General features: G+C 42.3%; 2 protein-coding genes across 2 annotated transcripts in view; both read left to right on the top strand.

Annotated features, from left to right (window-relative positions):
• LOC121870244 overlaps nt 1-8,426 on the top strand; it is a 10,401-nt gene extending 1,975 nt beyond the window's left edge. Inside the window, exons 3-9 of the mRNA XM_042372032.1 lie at nt 1,734-1,890; nt 2,591-2,753; nt 3,240-5,240; nt 5,660-5,899; nt 7,542-7,625; nt 7,817-7,976; nt 8,264-8,426. Coding sequence (XP_042227966.1) covers nt 1,734-1,890; nt 2,591-2,753; nt 3,240-5,240; nt 5,660-5,899; nt 7,542-7,625; nt 7,817-7,976; nt 8,264-8,426 — 2,968 coding nt within the window. The remainder of the gene's footprint in view (nt 1-1,733; nt 1,891-2,590; nt 2,754-3,239; nt 5,241-5,659; nt 5,900-7,541; nt 7,626-7,816; nt 7,977-8,263) is intronic.
• A 3,547-nt stretch (nt 8,427-11,973) lies between these two features.
• Nucleotides 11,974-23,863, top strand: LOC121867998 (RING finger protein 10-like). Its single transcript, XM_042368197.1, has 14 exons — nt 11,974-12,375; nt 13,414-13,556; nt 13,919-14,115; nt 14,341-14,494; nt 14,664-14,785; nt 15,408-15,603; nt 15,817-16,230; nt 17,108-17,263; nt 18,069-18,206; nt 18,565-18,740; nt 19,053-19,194; nt 20,110-20,236; nt 21,852-22,016; nt 22,605-23,863. The coding sequence occupies exons 1-14, from the start codon at nt 12,261-12,263 to the stop codon at nt 22,694-22,696; spliced, it is 2,337 nt and encodes a 778-aa protein (XP_042224131.1). The 5' UTR covers nt 11,974-12,260; the 3' UTR covers nt 22,697-23,863.
• The last annotated feature ends 562 nt before the right edge of the window (nt 23,864-24,425 follow it).

Raw genomic sequence — 24,425 nt, 5'->3', positions numbered from 1 at the left:
GGACAGATATTGGGGGTAAGAGACGGATGTTGGGGGTGGGGGACAGATATTAGGGGTGGAGGACAGATGATGGGAGTAAGAGGCGGGTGTTTGGGGTGAGTAACGTAAACAGATAGGTATCAGAACGAGAATGAGAGTAATATATATAGATAGATAAGAAGACAATGGTGGTCGGTCCAGTCACAGCCAGCGTTTGTCTGTGGTTAAGTTTAGGGGAGGAGAGAATGTGATAATATTGTTAATTACGGCTCTACCTGTATAGAACACCTCAGTTAACTTGTCACAGTGAGACCAACCACACATTATAGCGTTATCATTATTATTATTATTGTTATTATTATTTCTACGTGTTATTGGAATAGCCAGCCAGAGAAACAAAGATTCAAGACACGACTCCGGTAATGGCAGGTGTTCACAGATGGTATAGAGGAGAGGAAGAACTAGAGATGAAGTAGCAGAAGTAGTAGTAGCAACAAGACCACTCCCCCTCCTCACTTTCATCATGGGGAATATGACTGTAGAACCTGTCATTTTCTGCTTCACTCTCGCTTACGTCTCTTTGGTAATTAAACTGTTTTTCTTAAAAGTCACTTGTCAATGCAATGTTTTGTGTGGTGCGGTGGTAGCTGTTGTAGTAGTAGTGTGGCTATAAGAGGAGGTTGGAGGCCATAACGAGTAGTTGTAGTTGTAGTTGCTATGACAGGTGTTGTGTTTGTAATGAGGTTTTTATGACAGGTGTTGTGTTTGTACTGAGGTTATGACAGGTGTTGTGTGTGTACTGAGGTTATGACAGGTGTTGTGTGTGTACTGAGGTTATGACAGGTGTTGTGTGTGTACTGAGGTTATGACAGGTGTTGTGTGTGTACTGAGGTTATGACAGGTGTTGTGTGTGTACTGAGGTTATGACAGGTGTTGTGTGTGTGTACTAATATGTGTGTTGTTATGACAGGTGTTGCTGGGGCAGGACTTCATCATACGACGGAAATGTTGGGAGCGTCTCTTGGATCCCAAATGTAACGTTAAGCTTCTCTCCAGCACCTACTTCCTCCTCCCCACCCTCAACACCACCTACAACACCACCTACAACACCATCTACACCACTTACAACACCCTCAACACCACCTACAACACCACCCAACATCAACACCTCCTTTCCACCCACAGAAACAGCCACCCGCACCTCCTCGCCACCCAAGACATGCAGGGTGAGGCGGCCAAGTTGTACTCTCTCGTGTTCATCACCTTCGTCGTCGTCTCCGTCGTTTCTTCCCAGGTGCTCGGCTCCTTGGTGGACAGGTTAGTCTCCAAGATTGTAGTATTGTTAACCAGTTCGATGGCTATTGTATACCTGCACTGTTGAATGAATGTAAATTTATGTGATGAGTTTAATGAATAACTATCTATGTATTTATCCCTCTGAATACCAATGGTTTACTGAAAATGTTGTGCAGAGTACCATATGTGCTGAGAGTGTACCATATGTGTTGACAATCTACCATATGTGCTGAGAGTGTACCATATGTGTTGACAATGTACCATATGTGCTGAGAGTGTACCATATGTGTTGACAATCTACCATATGTGCTGAGAGTGTATCATATGTGTTGACAATCTACCATATGTGCTGAGAGTGTACCATATGTGTTGACAATCTACCATATGTGCTGAGAGTGTACCATATGTGTTAACAATCTACCATATGTGCTGAGAGTGTATATCATATCTGGATACAGGTGGTCGAGGAAAACGATGATGCTGGCACCATCTGTGGGACTGGTGTTGTGGACGCTGGTGTACTTGGCTCTCGCCTCCCTGCCCTCACTTCCGCTCCAGCTGGTGTTTGTCGGTAGTTGTGTGGGAGGCATTACTGGTGGTTATGTCACTCTTCAGGTAAGTCCTCTTTACACCTCACTGAACACATTTTGCACCCCACTGAACATCTGTTACACCCACTGAACATCTGTTACACCCCACTGAACATCTGTTACGCCCCACTAAACATCTGTTACGCCCCACTAGACATTTGTTACACCCCACTAGACATCTGTTACCCCACTAAACATCTGTTACACCCACTGAACATCTGTTACACCCACACCACTGAACATCTGTTACACCCACTGAACATCTGTTACACCACTGAACATCTGTTACACCCACTAAACATCTGTTACACCCACTAAACATCTGTTACACCCACTAAACATCTGTTACTCCCACTAAACATCTGTTACACCCACTGAACATTTGTTACACCCACTGAACATCTGCTACACCCCATTTAACATCTGTTACACTCACTAAACATCTGTTACACCCCACTAAACATCTGTTACACCCACTAAACATCTGTTACACACCACTAAACATCTGTTACACCCACTAAACATCTGTTACACCCCACTAAACATCTGTTACACCCACTGAACATCTGTTACACCCCACTAAACATCTGTTACACCCACTAAACATCGGTTACACCCCAGTGAACATGTTACACCCCACTAAACATCTGTTACACCCACTGAACATCTGTTACACCCCACTAAACATCTGTTACACCCACTGAACATCTGTTACACCGGTTTAGACGGCAGTGATCAGTTATGTGGTTCGCGAGACGCCCCCAGAGCGACGGACGGTGAGGTTGAGTATCCTGGAAGCCTGTGCCTACGTGGGGTACCTCACCGGGTACCTCGGTGTTTACATCCTGACCCAACTTGACCAGACTTCCCACGCCGCCCTCTTCCTAGGTCAGTGGCGTCATGGAGATAACCTAACTTAATTTAATTTAATCTAATTTAACCGAATCTAACTTAACCTAATTTAACCTAATTTAACTAATCTAACTTGATCTAACCTAACCTAACTTCATATTACCAAATCTATCCTAGTTTAATGTAACCTAATCTGACGTAACTTAACCTAAACTAATCTAACCTAACCTAACTTAATCTAACTGAATCTAACTTAACTAACCTACTTTAACCTAACCCAATTATTTAAAATGAGTTAACTGAAGAAATCAAACCTAACCTATTTCAAACAACCAAATCTAAAATATTCTAAGCTAACCTAACTTAACCTAACGTAACCTACCCTAACTTAAATGTAGCATAATCTAAAGAATTTACCCCAAAAATGTAGTTTAACCTAAAGAATCTTCAATCAATTACTACATAAGCCATTATGAATATATTTTTTGAGACACCCTGTTATCTTCTCGTATCTCGGAACAGTTAATGAAGGTGTGTGTATAGTGAACGTCTTCTACATTATATTTCTCCTGCCTGATGACTCCAAGATACCAACTGTACCCGTTAAGGAACCTCCCACCACTGTCTCTTTCACAACACTTGAGGAAATGGGCCCTCCTGCTGTAGAACCTCCTGACGATGAAGGCGTAGATGAAGTAGATGGTCCAAGATTTATAATATCATCTCAGGACTCGATTCTTGACGATGAAGACAACGATGACGAGTTGAGAAGCACCCATACTGGCTTCCTCATCCCCATCATGACCAATCCTAGTGACGAGGTTAGCAATTATGGTACACCTTATGGTACCCCTCCCGAGTACCCAGATCCCTGCCCCAGCACCTATGGTACACCTCCTCCTCCTCCTCCTCCTTCTTCACCAGTACCACCAAGGTCCTCTCTGGCTCTTACTGCTGCACTAGAGATCCTTACCGCCGTGGCTGGGGTCCGCAAGCTCCCCATAACCTTGAGTACCTCCGTCGTCGATGATACGTGCACACGACTTCCTCCTGCACCAGATGTGGGAGATGATCCGCCATTGAGTCACTCGATTCTAGACCACCACACTCAAACAGATCACCACACTCAAACAGATCACCACACTCAAACACACCGCCACCACCACCACACTCAATCACGCCACCACACTCATTCACATCACCACACTCATTCACACCACCACCACACTCAACCACGCCACCAAACTCAACCACGTCACCACACTCAATCACACCACCAATCACACCGCCACACTCAACCACGCCACCACACTCAACCACGCCACCACACACAACCACACCACGGCCAACCACACTACCGCCACACTCAATCTGACCACCACACTCCACCACACCACGGCCAACCACACTACCGCCACACTCAATCTGACCACCTCACTCAACCACACCACGCCCACACTCAACCACACCACCACATTATCGGTGCCTCAGTAGACGAGGTGGACAACTTCCGCCCACTCACGCCTCTACGAGACACTGATGCTGACGCCCACAACCTGACACCAACCATCTTGCTGACACCCGCATCAATAGCTGACGACCAGGACTTCCTACTCACCATGCTCCTGGCACCCACCACGCCAGCTAATTCAGTAATATCGGACGCTGGTAATGAAGACAGCCGCTGTACGTCTGACGAGGAGGATGCTGACAGCTGTGAGGATGTGCAGCAGCTGACAGAAACAACAACAGCAGCAGTAGGACTACCCACAACCTCCTCTTCTGACAGTCACTCAGATGTAGACAGAGAGGATGTAGCTGACAGTCACTCGAGAGGGGACGTAGCTGACAGTCACTCAGATGTAGAGAGAGAGGACTTAGCTGACAGTCACCCAGTTTTAGAGAGAGAGAACTTAGCTGACAGTCACTCGAGAGAAGGCGTAGCTGACAGTCACTCGAGAGAAGGCGTAGCTGACAGTCACTCAGATGTAGAGAGAGAGAACTTAGCTGACAGTCACTCGAGAGAAGGCGTAGCTGACAGTCACTCGAGAGAAGGCGTAGCTGACAGTCACTCAGATGTAGAGAAAGAGGACTTAGCTGACAGTCACCCAGTTATAGTAAGAGAGGACGTAGTGACAGGTGACCATAATATAAACATCACATACGCCGCTACACTTGACGCCACAAGACCCTGTACTACTGAGTGTGGGACTCCTGATGGTGACAACATCGTCCCATATCACCACGACAGTCGCATTTCCTTCTGTAGCAGCGAAGGTTCATCTCGTCACCCGTCTTCACATATTAATGGTGGTCGTAGCTCTTCTTTTAGCGATGCTCAAGTGTCACTGTACAACGATGCGCGACAGATAGAGGGAGAGAGATGGCAGGGTGGTTTGGTTTGCGCGCTGAGCTGCATCTTCCAGCCTATAGCCGTCACGTTCAAGCGTCGTGGGGTTGGTGTGAGAGCCATGGTGACGGCTGACATCCTCGCTGCCTTCATCGTCAGCTTTGTATCATCGGGTGAGCAGGATCCAGTTGTGTTTACTGTTGCTCTTTTGACTGTGTAGGAGAGAGAGAGAGAGAGTTTTAGTTTTTAGTTTAACAAATTTATTGACAAAGCTTGTAGTACAGTTTGTCTATTCTGAGTAATTCAGTCAGGTCTTGACACTGAGGGTGGTGTCACTTCTCACTCCCACGCAGTATAGAGGTTCATACACAAAGAAATACAACATATTTATTAACAGCTATATATATATATATAGAGGTCAGATTCATGTGGGTAATGGGAGAGAGAGGCAGGCTGTAATATGAGAAAGTATGATTATATGCTTAACGTAATTCCGACCTTTATTATTATTATTATTATTATTATTATTATTATTATTAGTATTAGTATTATTATTATTATTATTATTATTATTATTATTATTGAACTTCAGCTGAAATGGACATCACATATCTCTACCTAAAGACCAAGATGAAACTGAACACAGACAACTACGCCGCCTACTATGTCTTTAAGGGCAGCGTCGAATCGGTGGCGCTTCTGCTGCTCCTGCCTCTCTTACGTCGCTTCCCGGGGCTACAAGATGCCTCTCTGGGGGTGGTGGGAGGCATTAGTCGATGTTCCTTCTTCGTAGTGTTGGGCACCATATCCGATCCTAAGCTGGTGTTTCTTGGTGAGTGTGTTGCTGTGTTGTGTTCACGATAGACGGGAAGGTGGCACTGTATACAAGCACCATTCATAATGCAGGAACAACCCACACAATGTATACTAACAACCCACACTGTGTATAATAACATCAAACAAAATATTACAACCCACACAGTGTACCAAAGTCTTTTTACAGTGTACAAACAACCCACACGGTGTACTAATAATCCACACAGTGAACCTTAAACACCCCCCCTCCTCCCATGCATACTGTAACACCCCTCCTCCCTTGCATACTGTAACACCCCCCTCCCTTGCATACTGTAACACCCCCCTCCTCCCTTGCATACTGTACCTCCCTTGCATACTGTACCCCCTCCCTTGCATACTGTAACACCCCCTCCCTTGCATGTAACACCCCCTCCTTGCTGTAACACCCCCCCCTGCACTGTAACACCCCTCCTCCCTTGCATACTGTAACACCCCCCTCCTTGCATACTGTAACACCCTCCTCCCTTGCATACTGTAACACCCCTCCTCCCTTGCATGCTGTAACACCCCCCCCTCCTTGCATGCAACACCCCCTCCTTGCATACTGTAACACCCCTCCTCCCTTGCCTGTAACACCCCCCTCCTTGCATACTGTAACACCCCCTCCCTTGCATACTGTAACACCCTCCCTTGCATCACAACACCCCTCCCTCCCTTGCATACTGTAACACCCCTCTCCGCATACTGTAACACCCCCCCCTCCTCCATGCATACTGTAACACCCCCTCCTTGCATACTGTAACACCCCCTCCTCCTTGCATACTGTAACACCCCCCCCTCCTTGCATACTGTAACACCCCCCTCCCTTGCATACTGTAACACCCCCCTCCCTTGCATACTGTAACACCCCTCCCTTGCATGCTGTAACACCCCCTCCCTCCCTTGCATGCTGTAACACCCCCTCCTGCATGCTGTAACACCCCCCTCCCTTTGTGTACACCCCCCTCCCTTGCATACTGTAACACCCCCTCCCTTGCATACTGTAACACCTCCCTTGCATGACTGTAACACCCCCTCCCTTGCATACTGTAACACCCCTCCCTTGCATGCTGTAACACCCCCTCCTCCCTTGCATACTGTAACACCCCCCTCCCTTGCATACTGTAACACCCTCCCTTGCATACTGTAACACCCTCCCTTGCATACTGTAACATACCCTCCCTTGCATACTGTAACACCCTCCCTTGCATACTGTAACACCCCTCCCTCCTTGCATACTGTAACACCTCCCTTGCATACTGTAACACACCTCCCTTGCATTACTGTAACACACCTCCCTTGCATACTGTAACACCCCCCCTCCCTCCCTTGCATACTGTAACACACCCCTCCCCTTGCATACTGTAACACCCCCTCCCTCCCTTGCATACTGTAACACCTCTCCCTTGCATACTGTAACACTTCTCCCTTGCATACTGTAACACCCTCCCTTGGCATACTGTAACACCCCCTCCCCTCCCTTGCATAATAACACCCCCCTCCTCAGACATTGTAACACCTCCTTTGCATACTGTAACACCCCCCTCCCCTTGCATATCAACACCCTCCCTCCCTTGCACACTGTAACACCACGACAGTCTCTCCACGCAGCACACTGAAAGCCTCTACCTTCACAGTGGCACTACTTGGTGGCTTCGGGAAGTACTTATTCGTGGCGGGGCGAGTCATCCTGGCCAGTCTAGTGGAGGATCATGAGTCAGGTATACAACAATGTGTTTTGGTTCTGTTCACAGGTGTTAAGACTAGGGTGGTGGGTCATATCCACAGGTCGAGTGTTGACTGTGTCGTATATTCACAGGTCGAGTGTTGACTGTGTCGTATATCCACAGGTCGAGTGTTGACTGTGTCGTATATCCACAGGTCGAGTGTTGACTGTGTCGTATATCCACAGGTCGAGTGTTTACTGTGCTGGGCAGCATGGAACAGCTTGGCATACTGTGTGGGTGCCTGGCTTTCCATGAACTGTTCCCGGCTTTACTGTGTCTTAATATGCCAGGCGTGACAATGCTGCTAGCCGGCCTCCTAGTGCTCATACCTACTATTATATTTGGGTAAGACAATAAACCTATTATACTCACCGTTATTGTTTGTTGTTGTTATTATATTTGTATTATTATTATTAGTAGTAGTAGTTGTAGCAGTATTGTTGTTATTATTATTATTATTAATAGTAGTTGTAGTAGTATTGTTATCATCATCATCATCATCATCATCATCATCATCATCATCATCTACATTTATATCAATATCATCATCAATTACTACTTATCATCATCAATACTATCATCATCATCATCATCATCATCATTATTATTATTATTATTATTATCCTTCACAGAGCATTGTACTTCGCTTTGGGTCTACGGCCGCCAGATCTTATCGTTCACATGCCCACCTCTTCCTCCTCCTCCTCCTCTCTCTTCCCCTCCAACACTCCTCGTTCTTCCGTCTCTTCCCCACCACACTCCCTCGCCACCCACCATCACCATCTCTCACCCTGATGGAGAAGGATCACCAGCTTGTTTTTTGTTGGAGAAAATATGAAAAATTAAACAAAGTGAGGAAAAATAAATTAATAGCAATTGGGTTTTTTTATGTATCAAGTCGGGATATTTTCTAGTTCTTAGACAAGTTGTAGCCAAGCTTAACCTAACCTAACCTAATCTAACCCAGTCATACCTAACCCAAGTAAAATTAACCTAATCTAACATTTATTATGAGATAGATTGATTAAAATTTTCCTTTTTTAGAATGAGATGCACTAATAAAATATATTAACTCTGACTAGATATTTATTAACCTAAAATACTGTGTGTGTGTGTGTGTGTGTGTGTGTGTGTGTGTGTGTGTGTGTGTGTGTGTGTCTGTGTGAATTTAATTTGAAGCTTGTATAACAGCTATTTTATTGTGCACCCCATACTCATCCTGCGGTAGCACAATAAGGATAACAGCTTAGTTCACAAAGGATGTGTAATAGCCTCTAGTAAATAAATAACTAAACAGATAAGATATAACTTTATTCGGTAAAATCGTCAGCTTATATATAAAGAATGCCGGTATACAGTTCAACATACACAGTGTATTCACTCCCAGTAAACACTGCTCCTTAAGCACTGTCACTATTATGTTGTATCGAACTGTAGTTTGAGCTGATCCCCATCTAAGTTATTTTTATATCTTATTTGTGTCACTTATGTTACTTTGTATATTATTTGTAATTCGTAAATCCATTCCCCAAATATAACTATATTTTCGTTTTCTACGCTGCCAAGCTCTTTCAATAAACCGTTAATTATTATTATTATTATTATTATTACAACAATAATTGTATGTATTAGTTCATGGTACTATTATAACATTCACAGCAGTAATATCTCCTGTGTCTGTTGTCCTTAATACAACTTTTATCTTCTTCACCACTGATCGGCTCGTTAGCCGCTTGGGCGATCGGTAAAGGAGCGGACCACTACCGCCAGGAGTTGTTCGATTTCGTTCATTTTTTCCACAGATGTTCTCCGGAGGATAGAAAGTAATAAAAACAATACGACAATGCACAGAACTTAATAGAACTGACCTAACCAAGGAAACCTCTCTAACTTCCGTCCCCACACCCTCAGCATGTTAAACAGAAGAAACGTTCTTTGATATCTGGTACTAATAAAAGCAACTTTCTTAAAGCAGCATAGTGTAATTATACGTTTTTTGTGGACATGAGAGTACGCAAGGACCGAGCGGCTCGGTTGTTGCACAGCAACTAACAGTTAGTTGCTGTGCAACAACCGGTCCACTATTTGTTAATAACAAATAGTGGACAACAAGCGCCGACACGGCAGGTTTTTCGGAGGAATATTTTCGGTAAATAATTAATTTCTTGGCGTACACAGCACATAGAGACATCATTTTAGTGTCAAATTATCAGGTTTTCACCGAGTTTACCCCAACAATTTCCCACATCATTAATACTCTGCACACTACAGGTGATGTGTGTTCGTAGATAGAAAAAAAATATTTATAAATAAAAAAGTTATTTTATCGTATTTATCATTTACTATCATCCAAATAACATCTGTGGAAAAAATGAACGAAATCGAACAACTAGTGTTAGCTGTCTGCTCCACTAGTACCCGTGTTAGCTGTCTGCTCCACTAGTACCCGTGTTAGCTGTCTGCTCCACTAGTACCCGTGTTAGCTGTCTGCTCCACTAGTACCAGTGTTAGCTGTCTGCTCCACTAGTACCCGTGTTAGCTGTCTGCTCCACTAGTACCAGTGTTGGCAGTCGCTCCTGTGCTGTCTGCTCCACTAGTACCAGTGTTAGCTGTCTGTTCACTAGCACCAGTGTTAGCTGCCCTGCCCACTCTTGGGGCAATTCGTGTTAGTTGTTCGCTCCATCAGTACCAGTGTTACCTGTCTGCTCCACTGTAGTACCTGTGTTAGCTGTCTGCTCCAGACTAGTACCTGTGTTAGTTTTGCCTGTTCCACTAGTACCCAGTGTTAGCTGTCTGTTCCACTAAAGCCTTTGTGTTAGCTGTCTGCTCCCACTAGTACTATGTTACCTGTCTGCTCCACTAGCACCTTCCGTGTTAGCTGTCTGCTCCACTAGTACCCGTGTTAGCTGTCTGTTCTTGACTAGTACCCGTGTTAGTTGTCTGCTCCACTAGTACCCGTGTTAGCTGTCTGCTCCACCAGTACCCAAAGGCTGTCTGCTCCACTACAGTACCCGTGTTAGCTGGTTCGTTCCACTCATGTCTGCTAGCTGTCTGCTCCACTATACCCGTGTTAGTTGTCTGCTCCAATTAAAAACCCAAGAATGTCTATTCCAATTAGGGGCAATTGTGTTAGCTGTTCGTCTTAATTAGCATCTGTGTTGGGCTGTCTGTCTAATTAGCAATTCGTGTTAGCTGTCTGTCTAATTAGTACCCGTGTTAGTCTGTTCCACTAGTACCAGTGTTACCTGTCTGCTCCACTACCAGTGTTACCTGTCTGTCTAATTAGTACCCGTGTTAGCTGTCTGCCCACTAGTACCAGTGTTGTTTTGTCTGCCCACTAGTACCAGTGTTACCTGTCTGCTCCACTAGTACCAGTGTTACCTGTCTGCTCCACTAGTACCAGTGTTACCTGTCTGCTCCACTAGTACCAGTGTTACCTGCCTGCTCCACTAGTACCAGTGTTACCTGTCTGCTCCACTAGTACCAATGTTACCTGCCTGCTCCACTAGTACCAGTGTTACCTGCCTGCTCCACTAGTACCAGTGTTACCTGTCTGCTCCACTAGTACCAACATAACATAAGTAACACTTTATTTGTATTTCTCTGGTGCCCGGTACTGGCAGAGACGTGACCGACCGTCCCAGCGGCTCACGAGCTCATCAGTGGTGAGAAGGATAATGTAAAAAGTGAAGCGCAGTGAAAATTGCTTAACCTGGTCTCATAAAGAAAATAATAAAAACAAAGTGTGAGTTACAGGATGAAACTGTTATGATATAATTTTAATTTAAATAAATTTTGCAAATATATATAGCTTTTTATGAAATTTTCAAAGGATTATAAAAAATAATACCATCCTGTTGTGTTATCGTCGTGGTTATCGCTTAACATGGTTATATAATGAAAAAAAAATCATTTGATAATTTTTTAACGAACTTTTGGAAATGCAAAAAATAAATAAATAATTTTGGTAATTATAATGACTGAATTTTTTAAATTATAAAACACCAGTGAAAAATATTAGTGACTACGGTTTCAGGAACGAATCATGGCACCTTTTCACGATACTGTATGTTAAATAAATAAAACTATCAGGTATTTTTGAGCTATATCTAATTTAATAATGACAACAGTAAAATTAAAATAAAATAAAACAATCTGGTGTAAATAGTGATAGTAAAATGGTTCAGTGGGTTGAGAAACTATACATGTTAATTCTCTACACGGAAAATATTTATATTTAATAATATTTTTATTTAAAATAAGGATAAGACACTCCAAGATATAATGACATTAATAAATGTATTAGGTAATGAGGTGTTCGTGGGTGATGACCAACATGATCTCGCTATCGTCTTCGTCGTCGCCATCTTGCGACGAAAGTGAAGTGCACACCTTGGGGCTCCGCCTGTATATCTTGGGAGTTTCCTCACTCCCAAGACTCTGTTTAGTTTTCCTGTGACCCTGCACACCTTCCTCGCCCTCCTAGCCTGTGTTCTATAAGGATACAGCGCCACATTACTGTTTGTGTGTGTCATAATGGCTTGCTAAACACCAAGATGTCTAGTGGTGGATGTGTACTCGGTAGCGGAGTCTACTCCCTCCTGCGTACCTGTGTGGCTGTGTTGGTGTATGGACACAACGACGCCTTCCACTGCTACTACTGCTGCCATGGACAAGAACAACAAGGTGCCCAGGCTGCCTCAGCTGACTGTTAAAACTACCAGTCAAGAAGCTGTTGGTAGAGGTGGGTTGTGGGTCATGGATGGCGTAATACCTTTGTCTCCTAACATTATTATCACCTAATTTACCTTCCTAAACTACTCCATTTACCTATATATAAATTTCCTATGTACCTGTAATTAATTTTTTCTGCTTAAACATGAATCATACCTGTAAAGCAATATTTATGACAACTACCACAGGTTAATTATTTAAGGTACACCAACATTTGTGTATCACTGGATTATCTTGGTAAATATACAAAATACTGAACAAATGAAGGTTATTTGGCACCAGCGCATGTCACCGAGCAGCGAGATGATTGCAGGCGTATTAACTGTTTTTATTTTATTTTCGTCTTTAATAAATTGTCATGGTGTTTTCTGTTACGTTCTATCCCAGGCAACAGTTATTTCCATGTATGTATTGATGGGAATGAATGTGGTGACGAAACGGATTAAAAATAGTGGTGACAAAATGAAACGGGTTGGTGACAATATGAGCAGACTTCATATAGAGTTAATTTCAGTCGTTGATTGATTTTATTAGGAATTTATCTCCTACAGTAAAATACAACAGTAGTAATATGACGGGTTGTATACTGCAGAGGTGTATGACTGTCTGGTAGCCATGGTAGTCAGTGTTGAGAATGTGTGGCTGAACAGGGTCCTCAATGTTAAATATAGTAAAGAAAATATAAACTAGTTTCTGTATGCTATTTCGCTGTGACCAGTAAATTAGCATGTTATTTTTTATTGTCACTGGCTAGTTAGTTTTTCAGTTGTATGTTGTGGGAACTTGGGGCGTGTGTCTATAGGCTAGGATACGCCATTGCTTTCAAGTTTAAGATAAAAATAAGTTTCTAATATTCTTGGTCTTGGGTAATCAATATTTATCGTTTTATGTTTTTTATGGCGTTTTACTTTTATGACAATGACTTGTGGGCGTTTTACTAAAATTATATAATATGTGTCTCGGCCCCCCACCCCCCATACACGTCTGAACTACACAGGGTCCCCCACAATGTTGAGGGAAACACTGTGATTATCGTCCTTTGTTGCAGAATATGGTGGGAAAAAATCAGCGCCCCAACATGCTCGGAAACGGGAGTATGACCGTCCCGACTCGGGGCGGAAACCGGTGGCCGGGCGCGGTGGGCGGACGGGCCAGCGGTATGTCCGTCCCCGGGAGAAGATGGGTGGCAAGGTAAAGGCTACTGACTTACGTAGTGTTAAGTTAGTAATGCATATCATGGTTTGCACTGTTGCTTTAGTGATGATCGTGCTAACACACATTAGAGTGGGTGGCTGTGACTGGTGGAGTGTTTAATGCCATATTTCATAGATACAGTTCAGGGATTAATGTACTGTATTGGAATGCCTCTCAAGATGATAGCCAGTGTCCGTGTCATTAACTATTTATGGTCATTTTCCACTTGATGACAGCTCCCCATTGGTTCATGTAGTCTGCCTTAGGTACATGACATTACAATTTCCAACTAATTACATAATGTAGAATTTATTTTAAGGGTATGGAGGTCGGTTTATAATGGTGACTGCTCTCTACAGGTAGATGGCGGCACTGGCACGTCGGAATCTGGGTCACTGTACTGCACGGGTGGCAAGAAGCAGAACATCACGCACCTGATGAACTGGTGGGGACCAGGTCACAGGTCGCATGGTAATCGTAGAGGAGGCGGAGCTCAAGTGAAACGCTACTCCTCGCACGCCCCCAAGTACAGCAAGGAGCATTATCTGCAAGCCAAGTGAGTTTAGTGTGTACAAGTAAGATTCCTACTGTAGCCCTTAACCCCCTTCCCCCTCACATCCTTCATAATGGAACCCAAGGAACATGTAATATCACTGATGATGGCTTCCATCCTACGGCCAAGGTCCATGGCTGTCATTTAAGAGTTTAAGTTTGTTTTTGAGAATTGTAATTGTTGCCTCTCATTCTTGTTTAATTCTGGACGTAATGTTTTCACCACCAGCTGTCAGTTTGTGGTGGATGACCAAGAGGATTATTCCCTATACTCTGCCAATCAGGACCTGCTCGTTGAGTGGAGGTTTGTGGAGGAAGTGAGGCTCCACGTCTCTGAAGCACCGGCCTGCCCCATCTGCCTCCACCCGCCTGTTGCTGCTAAGGTTGGCCTCAGAGTGTTGGTGGCGAGGTCTTTGTGTAGTTGGATAATTTTTATCACTGTATTTTTATATAGTTTTGAAGATCACTGTTATTGAACATTTTAAGGAATTTGTTGCATCTTGAAGCCGTTAATATTTTGGTGGTAACTAGTGATGGTGATGGACATTTTAGGTAACTCGTTGTGGACACATCTACTGTTTCCCGTGTGTGCTGCACTACCTTGCTCTCTCAGACGAGAAGTGGAGGAAGTGCCCCATATGTTATGAACCTGTTGTCAAGGAGGACCTCAAAAGGTAAGGCGACATGATTGTTGTGATCACCTGAAGAATCTCCACCCCAGCTTATTTCACCTGAAGATTAACCACACTAACCTAACCTATTCCCTCTCTCAATCATTAAGGTGGTTAATGTTTAGGTGAAATAAGCTGGGGTGGAGATTCTTCAACTGATTCAATTATATTACTTTATTTATTATCCCCTTGAGCTCCACAGAAGAAGTTGATGTCTGTGTGTGAGAGACACTTTGAACAGGTAATCTGACCAAAGTGGTAAAGTTTAACAAAGTTTAGAATTTATTTGAGGTTATCTGTCACAGTTGGGATAATTGGGGGATCAGTTGGAGGTCACACGTGGTCAAGTATTTGTGATGAGAAAGAAAACAGAATACTTAGTGTGTTGAGTTTTTGTCTTAAGTAGAGTTATAGGCATAAAGTTTAGGTGCAGTTCAAGTATTTCCTCTGATTGTTTTGTTGTTGTCTTTATCATTACACTAGTTATTGTCTTAACTGGTTGTTCAGGCTGTTGTTCTGTTCTTTTATTACTTTATGTCTTTTGTTGTCCATTGTTAGTACAGGGGGAAGGTGTACCCAACACATAATGATGGCAGTGTTTTAACTCTAGACAATTCCCTCTCAGCGTGGTCGCCATATGTCACAAGGAGTTTGGTATCGGTGAGGAGATCGAGTTACAACTGATGCGTCGGGAGCGTGATTCTCTCGTGCCGGTGCCCGCAGTCTTGTACAACGAAGAGATCATGAACACAGCTACCCGTATCAGCCATCCTACTGCTGCCACTCCTTACGCAAAACTACTACTAGCATCTAAGGACGAGGTAGTTTTTTTTTTTTACTTCCTCTAAGTCTTCATAAGATCATCTTTGAACACTTATATATTCTTGGTTGATAAATTTTCATCTTACTCAAAGCCTTCTTGCCATCTTGGTAAACTTGTAAATGTTTTCATCGTAATGCTTGATAAACAAATTTACCATGATCTTAAAAATTTGAATTTGTGTGAGTGTTTTTATATGAACTGTTATTTTTAGGTAAGATCCCACATCCTCATGAGAGAGAAGAGGGACTTAGAAGCTCAGCTTGTTGAGGAAGGTGACCAGCCTGAGGCTTGTTTCATCGATGAGGCGCTGTCGCTCCTCCGAACCCGCCAAGATTCCCTCAGTTCTGACTCTGATGTCGGGGAACTCCTTATTAAGGCTGAGGAAGGACTGGAAGCCATGTCACTTTCCAGTCCGGAGGAACCATCGTCAGGCGACAGTGTCTCGTCAGTGGAGGAGCCTTTGAGTCTAGTTTCTCCGACCAACGGGGAGACGACATTTTTAAGTAGGTCTCCAGCACTAGACAGTAATCAGCAAGGTGGTGGAACAGATAAGCCAACCATTACTGTTGAGGATCTAGACATCTCGCAACTCCAGCCAATGAATCAAAACACCCAGGGAGGTCAGGTGAGTTAAGGTTAAGTTAAGTTAGGTTAGGTTAGGTTTGGGGAGAGGTATGGTATAGTATTGTCCTCGTACCTTTGTCATAAATAAAGATTCTCTGATAGAACATAAGAAAATAAGGAGTCTGCAGTTGCCCGGTTGGCCTGTGCATGGCAGGTCCTGTCGAGAGTTACTACCACACTCTATCATCCATGAATCTATCCAGTCTCCTTTTGAAACTTTTCAGCATTCCCGCACTTACTACATAGTTGCTAAGCTTGTTCCACTCATCCACCACCCTTTTGTGAACCAGTTCCTTCCTATCTCCCTCCTAAACCTAAACTTATCCAACTTAAACCCGTTGCTCCGAGTCCTATCCTGCTCGGTTATTATAAGAACTTTATCTATATCCCCTTTATTGATTCCTTTCACCCACTTAAATACTTCTACCATATCTCCCCGCACTCTTCGTCTTTCTAGGGAATGCAAGTTTAGTTTCTTTAACCTATCCTGATACTGATTAAATCTGAACAGTTTTAAAGTTTACTGCTTTATTTTATCTTTATTTTAATGCCATTATTGTTTGAACTGTGTCAAGTGAAATATAAATCTTGAGAGAGAAAAAAATGTAGACACAAGAAAGTGTTGGAAGAAGAGGTAGCATCACCATTCACACTTTACTTCTATCCTTAACTTTTACATAGTACAGAGTGAACCATTAACCTCCAAATAGCTAATTCAATATGTATACTGTACTATTTTTAATGTCTGTAGAAGTATTCACAGAACATACAGTTGTAGCTGTATATAGTATAAATACAGTAATAATAATACCGTTGATAATGTTCTTATATTTGTTTTTAGTGATGTGGTTCGCTAATATTAAATTCTCTGTCTTCAGGCACCTCGCAATGCTCCAAAATCTACTTTCTACTTCTACCAAGCAAGCAATGGGGCACACATCTACATGCATGCTGTTAACGTGCAGATGCTGGTGCAGGAATATGGTGCCTTGGAGAACTGCCCTCCTATCATTGTAGCCAAGGTGGTGGAGAAGGTAAGACAACAATAGAACATTATTTGTTTTGTACATAATTGGTCTATTGACTTAAGCTCACCCCACTTTGGCTTCCTGGTCATCGTCATAATCGTCGGTTTAAGGCCATTTCCCACGCTTGCATGGGTTAGTTGTGAGGACCTGATGGCAGCTTTCCATGCTGTGCAGTCTCTGGCAGCCTCTCTTCTTATGTTCTTAACTCTTGAGGCCATTTTATTACAACCTCCCTTAGCTCTCTTTCTCTCCACATGACTCATTCATCACTTGACCCATTTAGTCTCATTCATACTCTCCACATGCTTGAACCATCTTCGTATATTTGATTCCCTTTATTACATTAGGCATGAAACAAAAATTGGCTCGGAATTCTCCAATGTATAGCAGAAAAACTAATTTAACACCAAGCAACTTGTGTGTATTGTGACAGTTAACTAAGAATGTCAGATGTGAGGGATGAATTGATGACCTGCAGTATGTGATCAGAAATGGGCAAGCCTAACCTTTTTTTACTTATCATATAATGGAAGATTGTGTTAAAGAATATTCAAGTCAGTGTGATGGGCTTTTATACCTGTGTATATTTGGGCTTTTATACCTGTGTATATTCTAGCTGGGGTTAGTAATACTTAGAGTTGACTGGGTTAGCTGTAGGGATGGCAGCCATCATCAGTGGACCTTTCTATTGCCTTCATTACAGTTCTGATCACATGGGGTGGGTGGAGTAAGGTTAACTAGTTGAGAAGGAACCCAATGTACAGTATTTCTAAAGTTTGAGGCAACAAATATAATTTGTATCACTTTTTAGGAATCTGTGTCCATGACTGAGGATCTCCGGCTGCGTCTGAGGTACTTACGACACTTGCCAGTTACTTGCTGTTTCGACGTTGTGGAAGTGTCATTCCGGCACCCTGTTGTGTCCAAAATGACTACAGCAATGTTCCAGGTGGGGTGGTAATATTAGTTAATGTAGTGGAAGATAATGTGGCATGATTCATAACCTTCTTTAGCTCTGTTAATCTGTCAGTCTCACCAGAAGGGGATATGTAAGTACTGTAGCAGAATTCTTGGTTCTTTTGTTTGTGGTGAACGTAATAACAACTGTAATGGATATGTACTGTGATGATGCTTCCTGTTACCACAACAATGTTCATAAAATATATTTAATTAATCTGTCACATCAGATAACTTAACACTTGCCCTCAGCAGTACTGTACATCCATCCTCAGTAATGCCTTCATCACCATTCTCTTTAGTGATTTACACTCGCTCACTCGCTCACAACCAATTTAACCCGGTTTCAGGAGCAGATTCAATATAGGCAGTGGAAGCGGAATGAACGTGCCCGTGAGGAATGGAAAATAGAAATGCGAGTGCGGGCGGAGGAGGACCGCATGATGGGACGGAGCAAAGCAGCGACCAACCTCAAGATAGAATCCTTGAGACACTTCCCATCTTTTGGTGAAGACTTTCCTGCCGGGTAGATATATTACCTTCACGTACATCATGGGAGATATATTACTTTATTTTCTGCCTTATATAACTTTTTTTGCCACAATATCTCCAGATATCACCCTGCATCTTACATGCTGAAGGTTAACGCTAGGGGGCAGCAGTTACCAATACTCGACCAAAATCAAGACACTCTTATTTGACACACTGGTTCCCACATGACCCCAGAATGATATATATATATATTAGATGATAAATAAGATAGTTTTTATATATACCGTAGTATATATATATTTGCCGTTATATAAACGCAATAGAAGAAAATATTTCGCTATTACAGACCAAGCGGGGAGGTCAACGAGGGGGCGAACACTGCTGGTGGCGGTGAAGTCATTGGCAGTGAAGCAAGTACCAGTCCCAGCAGTGATGTAGTGACCAGCTCCTCTGTAGAGGGAACCACCACTGGCATGTCTTTTGCGAAGGTATTAGTGTGTGTAGACGAGAGAACACACCGTGACATGTGGTAGAGGAGTGGATGATTTAGTGGAGGAGGAGGAGGAAAATTTAATGGAAGAGAGGAGGAGGATGATTATGTGGAAGAGAAGGTTAATTTAGTGGGAGAGAAGAGGAGGAGAATAATTTAGTGGGAGAGAAGAGGAGGAGAATAATTTAGTGGAAGGAAAGAAGAGGAGAGATAACTTAAAGGGAAGGTAAAGGAAAAAGCTATACAGGTATCTTAATTGAGGAAGTGTGTAGATGATAATGTATGGACACCTTGTACATCTCATAACCTCACTGCCAGATCTAAGGCTCATGATACAAATACACAGTGTTCGACAATACACATCATACTGTATATTAGATTGGTAAGTTAGGTTAGGTTTCTTTTTGTCTGTGTATGTATGTATGTGCTTTCATAAAGTGGTGAGGTAAGGATTGTTTTGTTTGTGCGTACTGTCATAAAGTGGCAAGGTTAGCTTTGGTTGTTTTGTATGTGTGATGTCAATAGTTTGCTTTGGTTAAGTGTTGTTGTCTTATGTTCAACCCAAATTCTCCACAAGAGCAAGGTTAGTTGTTGGGTGTGGCAAATGAGTGAATTCTCCCTTTATAAGATTAATGTAATGATCAGTATGAGATTGTAATTCACTTTTAAAGCATCCAATTTTTTTGCATTTTGTTACCGTATAGATTTGAAATTCATGAGTATTATTTCTGTCTGTCCTTTTTTCTTTCTGATGTTTGTATGAAGTGGAACAAGGAGATTAAACTCTAGGGGAGATTAGTGCAGAAACAAATTGTACTGTACTTCCTCAAGACCTGAACCAAAGTTAATCCCTTATCCTCATAGTGTCGCTTTATTTAACTCCTGTATGTATCATCATCTTGTTGTGTTGCAGATGATCCGAGAAGGTCAGACACGGGTGCAACACTCCAGCAGTGAACCTGTCAACATAACGCGTGGGGTTTGGCCGACTCTTGGGGGACCAGCCTCACGACCCACCGAGCTCCCCTCGTGGAACAGTGGTATGTGTTGGTGTTGTTGTATCTCTTATGATATTTTTAACTGTTGTTAGAATAGTGTAAATACTAGCTTAGTTCTGCACTTAAAAGACCTTAGTTGTTGAAGCGCAGTACAGTATAGTCTTGATTTACGCGGATTTCCTTTACTTGGTTGGTCATTTATGTGGCACCTGGCCAGACCGGCAATTATTAGTTACGCGGTACATTCCATCATTTACGCGGGAAGCGGCGCGGCAGGGTGCGCACTAGGTTGCCCAGTCAACAAAACATTACCGAGTTCTTCACCCGCCATCCACCACAGCCAGCCCAAGTCAGTGATAGTGAGGATATGGACTTTGAGGGGTTTGACAAAGAGACCCTGCAAGCCTCTGTGGTGGATAGTGATACAATTGATACAAGTGATACAGGATGAGGGCCAATAATCTGCCGTCTGCCTCGGAACCAACCCCCTCATCCCTGTGTGCCCAGCCATCTCTTCTACTAACGTAAGTGTTAAAAAACCTATTATTATTGATATTTCTCTTAAAAATTACTTGTGTGTGCATACCATCATAAAATTAAGATGTTATTTTTACTAAAACGTACTTATTGTGTCGGAAAAAGGGTAGTCTGGGGGTCGGCCCAGTCTCTATTTCAATTTATCCCATATTTTCTGTTATTTCGTTTACGCGTTTCTCGTATTACGCGGACCTCCATGGATTTAATTGACCGCGTAAACCGAGACTGTACTGTACTGTACTATAATCACCTTGTCGTCATTGTTAGAATGATCGTCGGTCATTTTACAAACTGCAGTATACAGCACCATGTTTACTTGTCCCATTTATTGTACTTTGTAAATTTGGGGAAAAAAATCATAAGTCAAGAACAGAATCTATCAACGTGATTCATTTTATTTATGTATACTCCCCATTTGTGATATTGCCCGGCTCAGGAATTGGGCAATGCTAGTTTTGCCCAGTTTGTGAAATGGGATACAAATCTGACCTAACCTAACAAACCCCAACTGAACATAATCTACCCTAACCAAAGCTAACAACCTAACCTAATATAACTCAGCTAACATAACATAACCCAACCCAGTCTAACCTAATCTAATTTTTACACCAAAAATGTTTCCTACTTTGCCGGTGTGAGTCATATGTGGCGTGGTAGTGTTGTGAGTACAGTATTCGAGAGTGGTGCGGTGTTGTTTTTACCGATGATCCCACAGTTTACATGTCTGGAAAATGAATTCTAAGTAAAACTGAGGGTGAAGGTATTAAGAGAGAAGGGAAAATACAGTAATAACATTGGATGTATAGTTTGATGTGATAAAGGTGATTTGAAGTGAGAGGGACAGGCAGCTGGCAGTACTGTACAGTATGTCCCAACTTTTCCCATTAAACCCTACTTTTTGCTCTGTTATTTATGTGCTAATTATCATTTTCAATCATAAGATGAGTACAGTATAGGCAATGGAAATGCATGGTACAGTAATTTTTTTGTGTGCAAGTCCAGAGAGAGAGAGAGAGAATGTTAAGGCAGTGATCAGTTCTAGCATGTTATATTTTTTTCCCATTGCATTAAGGTACTACAATTGTGATCATATCTTGATTGATGTTTAATCCATTTGTAGGAGGCACGCGCAGCAGGAGACGGGTACCTCAGTTGAGCGAGTCCTCTACAAACGACGGCAATTGCACGGAGGAAGAGGAGAGAAACTTAGCTGTGCCGGAGTTTAAGCACGCTTTCAGTGATGCTGTAGCCAAGGCTCTAGATGCTGCAGCCAAGAAATCTGCAGGTGAACAAAGGCTCTCATTTAATGTCAATATTTATGTTTCACTCCTCATATTCATTTTGGGGGGTACAGGATGCTATATCTAGGACCCTTCCTCTTGTGGTCTCGTTTCTTTTAGGGGTTGTAGGCCATTTGGATGTCAGTCCTCATTGGGATTGAGCCCAAATTGGGTCATGTTCCACTAGGATTGAGTTCCATTAGGACAAGATACAGATCCCAGTTGGTTAGGTTAGGGTCCGGTCATGAGAGCCAGTGTAAATTTCATTACTTTTTAGAAATGATTTATTTCTTTGGTGGGATCAGGGCCTTAGTCATCCCATATTTACACATTTATTACTTGTCCCTTTTTATGTACCTAGACATCCCCCACCCCATTAACAAGAAGGAAATGAGTAAAAAAATGCCCCTCTTGATAATGCAGAGAAATCTGTGTTTGAATGAATGTCAGGGAAGACTTTACATGTTGTTTCTCAATTTGAGTAAAGAAAAATGTATTTTGGTTTCATAGATAATTAGCTATTTTCTGAATTATGTCATTTACATTTGTATGAGATGATCGTATTAGCTAAACCAATATATTTTTGTTTACAGCCAAAGCCGAAGAAAATGAAGACATTGGCAGGAGGGGGAAGAAGAAGAAGAAGCACAAGGTGCTGTTATTCTCCTCGGGAGGACTGAACTGACACCACCTCCAGCGTGGGGGGTGTTATCTAGTGTTACATGGGCTGAATTACATCCTAAGTTTATTGATTACGGACTTTATTTTACCCAGTTCATTGCTATGACTGTCACTGTTAAAAGTTGTCACATAACTTGGTTGCGAGGTACAGCAGCCATATGTGAATACGTTTTTTGTTTTATATGTTGGGTAAAATATGCATTGATTAGTATCCTTTATTTTTTATAAATTGTGGTGAAATTTGCAGTTAGCTACTTCATGTGTAGTCGGGTGTTTTAACCTTTACAGTTTATTTGCATCACATTAATTGCCATTTACTTTAGTGTCTTTTACTATATTGCCTGGTACTGTACTCTCTATTTTCCTAACTGCTAACTACGCCTTGCTGCTGTGATCATGCGTGTGCTGCCGGTAACTTGGGACATTTCGAACATACTGTATTAGTGTCATCATTATTATTATTATTTTGGGTATACTATGGTACCCAAAATTTTCACATCCAATTGCACTGTTTTAATATATGAAGACTTTTGGTTAATTATTTATCTTATTACAGTAATGTTAGGATATTTTGTCACAGATTGTACAGTATGCTGGCTCTTTTTCAGTAAAGTATTTAGGTTACGGAAGTCTAGTAATAAATAGCCTTTTACTTTAATTTTTGTATTTTGTAAAATATTCATGGATCTTTTGATTAAAATTACAGTGATACACCTGCATAATACAGTAATACTCTGTAGAATTATAGGAAATATATGTAACTAATTAAACTTTTTCCATCATGCATTGAGTTTCCTGTGGGGTTAAAAAAATTACTACAGTGTATTAAAAAAATTGTTCCCCAAGGTTAATGCTATAAATGCAGAAATAGACAATTTTACTTAATGTTTTAGTTTATTTGTTTCAACCTATTTATGACTGTAAATGGTCAACTGTGTGGTGATCTCTCATAGGTACCCAGTACTTAGTTATTGGACACATGAAGCAGGTACTGTAGTATTGTATGTGAGGTTGTGGCTTGTATTTGGGCATACTTAACACTTTAAAAATTGGTATGATTTTGTGTTTTTTCTGTTGCTCTTACATCTCATCCATGGCATATGTAAGTCTATACCATTATGTAGCGGCACCTGTTGCTTCCATAGCCACTTAAATAAACTGTAAAAATCCACACACATTTTTTTCCTGCCCGGTTTATGTATATGACAGTATAGATGTGGGTTGTGAAAGTCTTAGAAACCGAAAAATTTATTGTTTTTATTGTGAAAGGAAATGTCATTGAGAGCTAAGAGGACAGCAGGGTATTGAGAGTAAGGAAGAGGTTTTGTACTGAAAGGTTATAATGGTTCAATCCATATTGGTGAATGCTCAGTGTGGGTTATGAAGGTGTGCATAGTGGGAAGGCAATGCTCAGTGGAGGTTATGAAGGTGTGCATAGTGGGAAGGCAATGCTCAGTGGAGGTTATGAAGGTGTGCATAGTGGGAAGGCAATGCTCAGTGGAGGTTATGAAGGTGTGCATAGTGGGAAGGCAATGCTCAGTGGAGGTTATGAAGGTGTGCATAGTGGGAAGGCAATGCTCAGTGGAGGTTATGAAGGTGTGCATAGTGGGAAGGCAATGCTCAGTGTAGGTTATGTAGGTGTGTGTGTGTGTGGTGGGAAAAGCTGTGGAACAAAATACTGAGAGAAAGAACATCAAGGTTGGGGATGTCCTGAATATGGTTGTATGACATTT

This window comes from Homarus americanus, unplaced genomic scaffold (assembly GCF_018991925.1).
Source record: "Homarus americanus isolate GMGI-L3 unplaced genomic scaffold, GMGI_Hamer_2.0 scaffold32583, whole genome shotgun sequence".
NCBI classification, from domain to species: domain Eukaryota; kingdom Metazoa; phylum Arthropoda; class Malacostraca; order Decapoda; family Nephropidae; genus Homarus; species Homarus americanus.
Note: the sequence above shows the minus strand (reverse complement) of the source record. Positions and strands in the feature narration are given on the sequence as shown.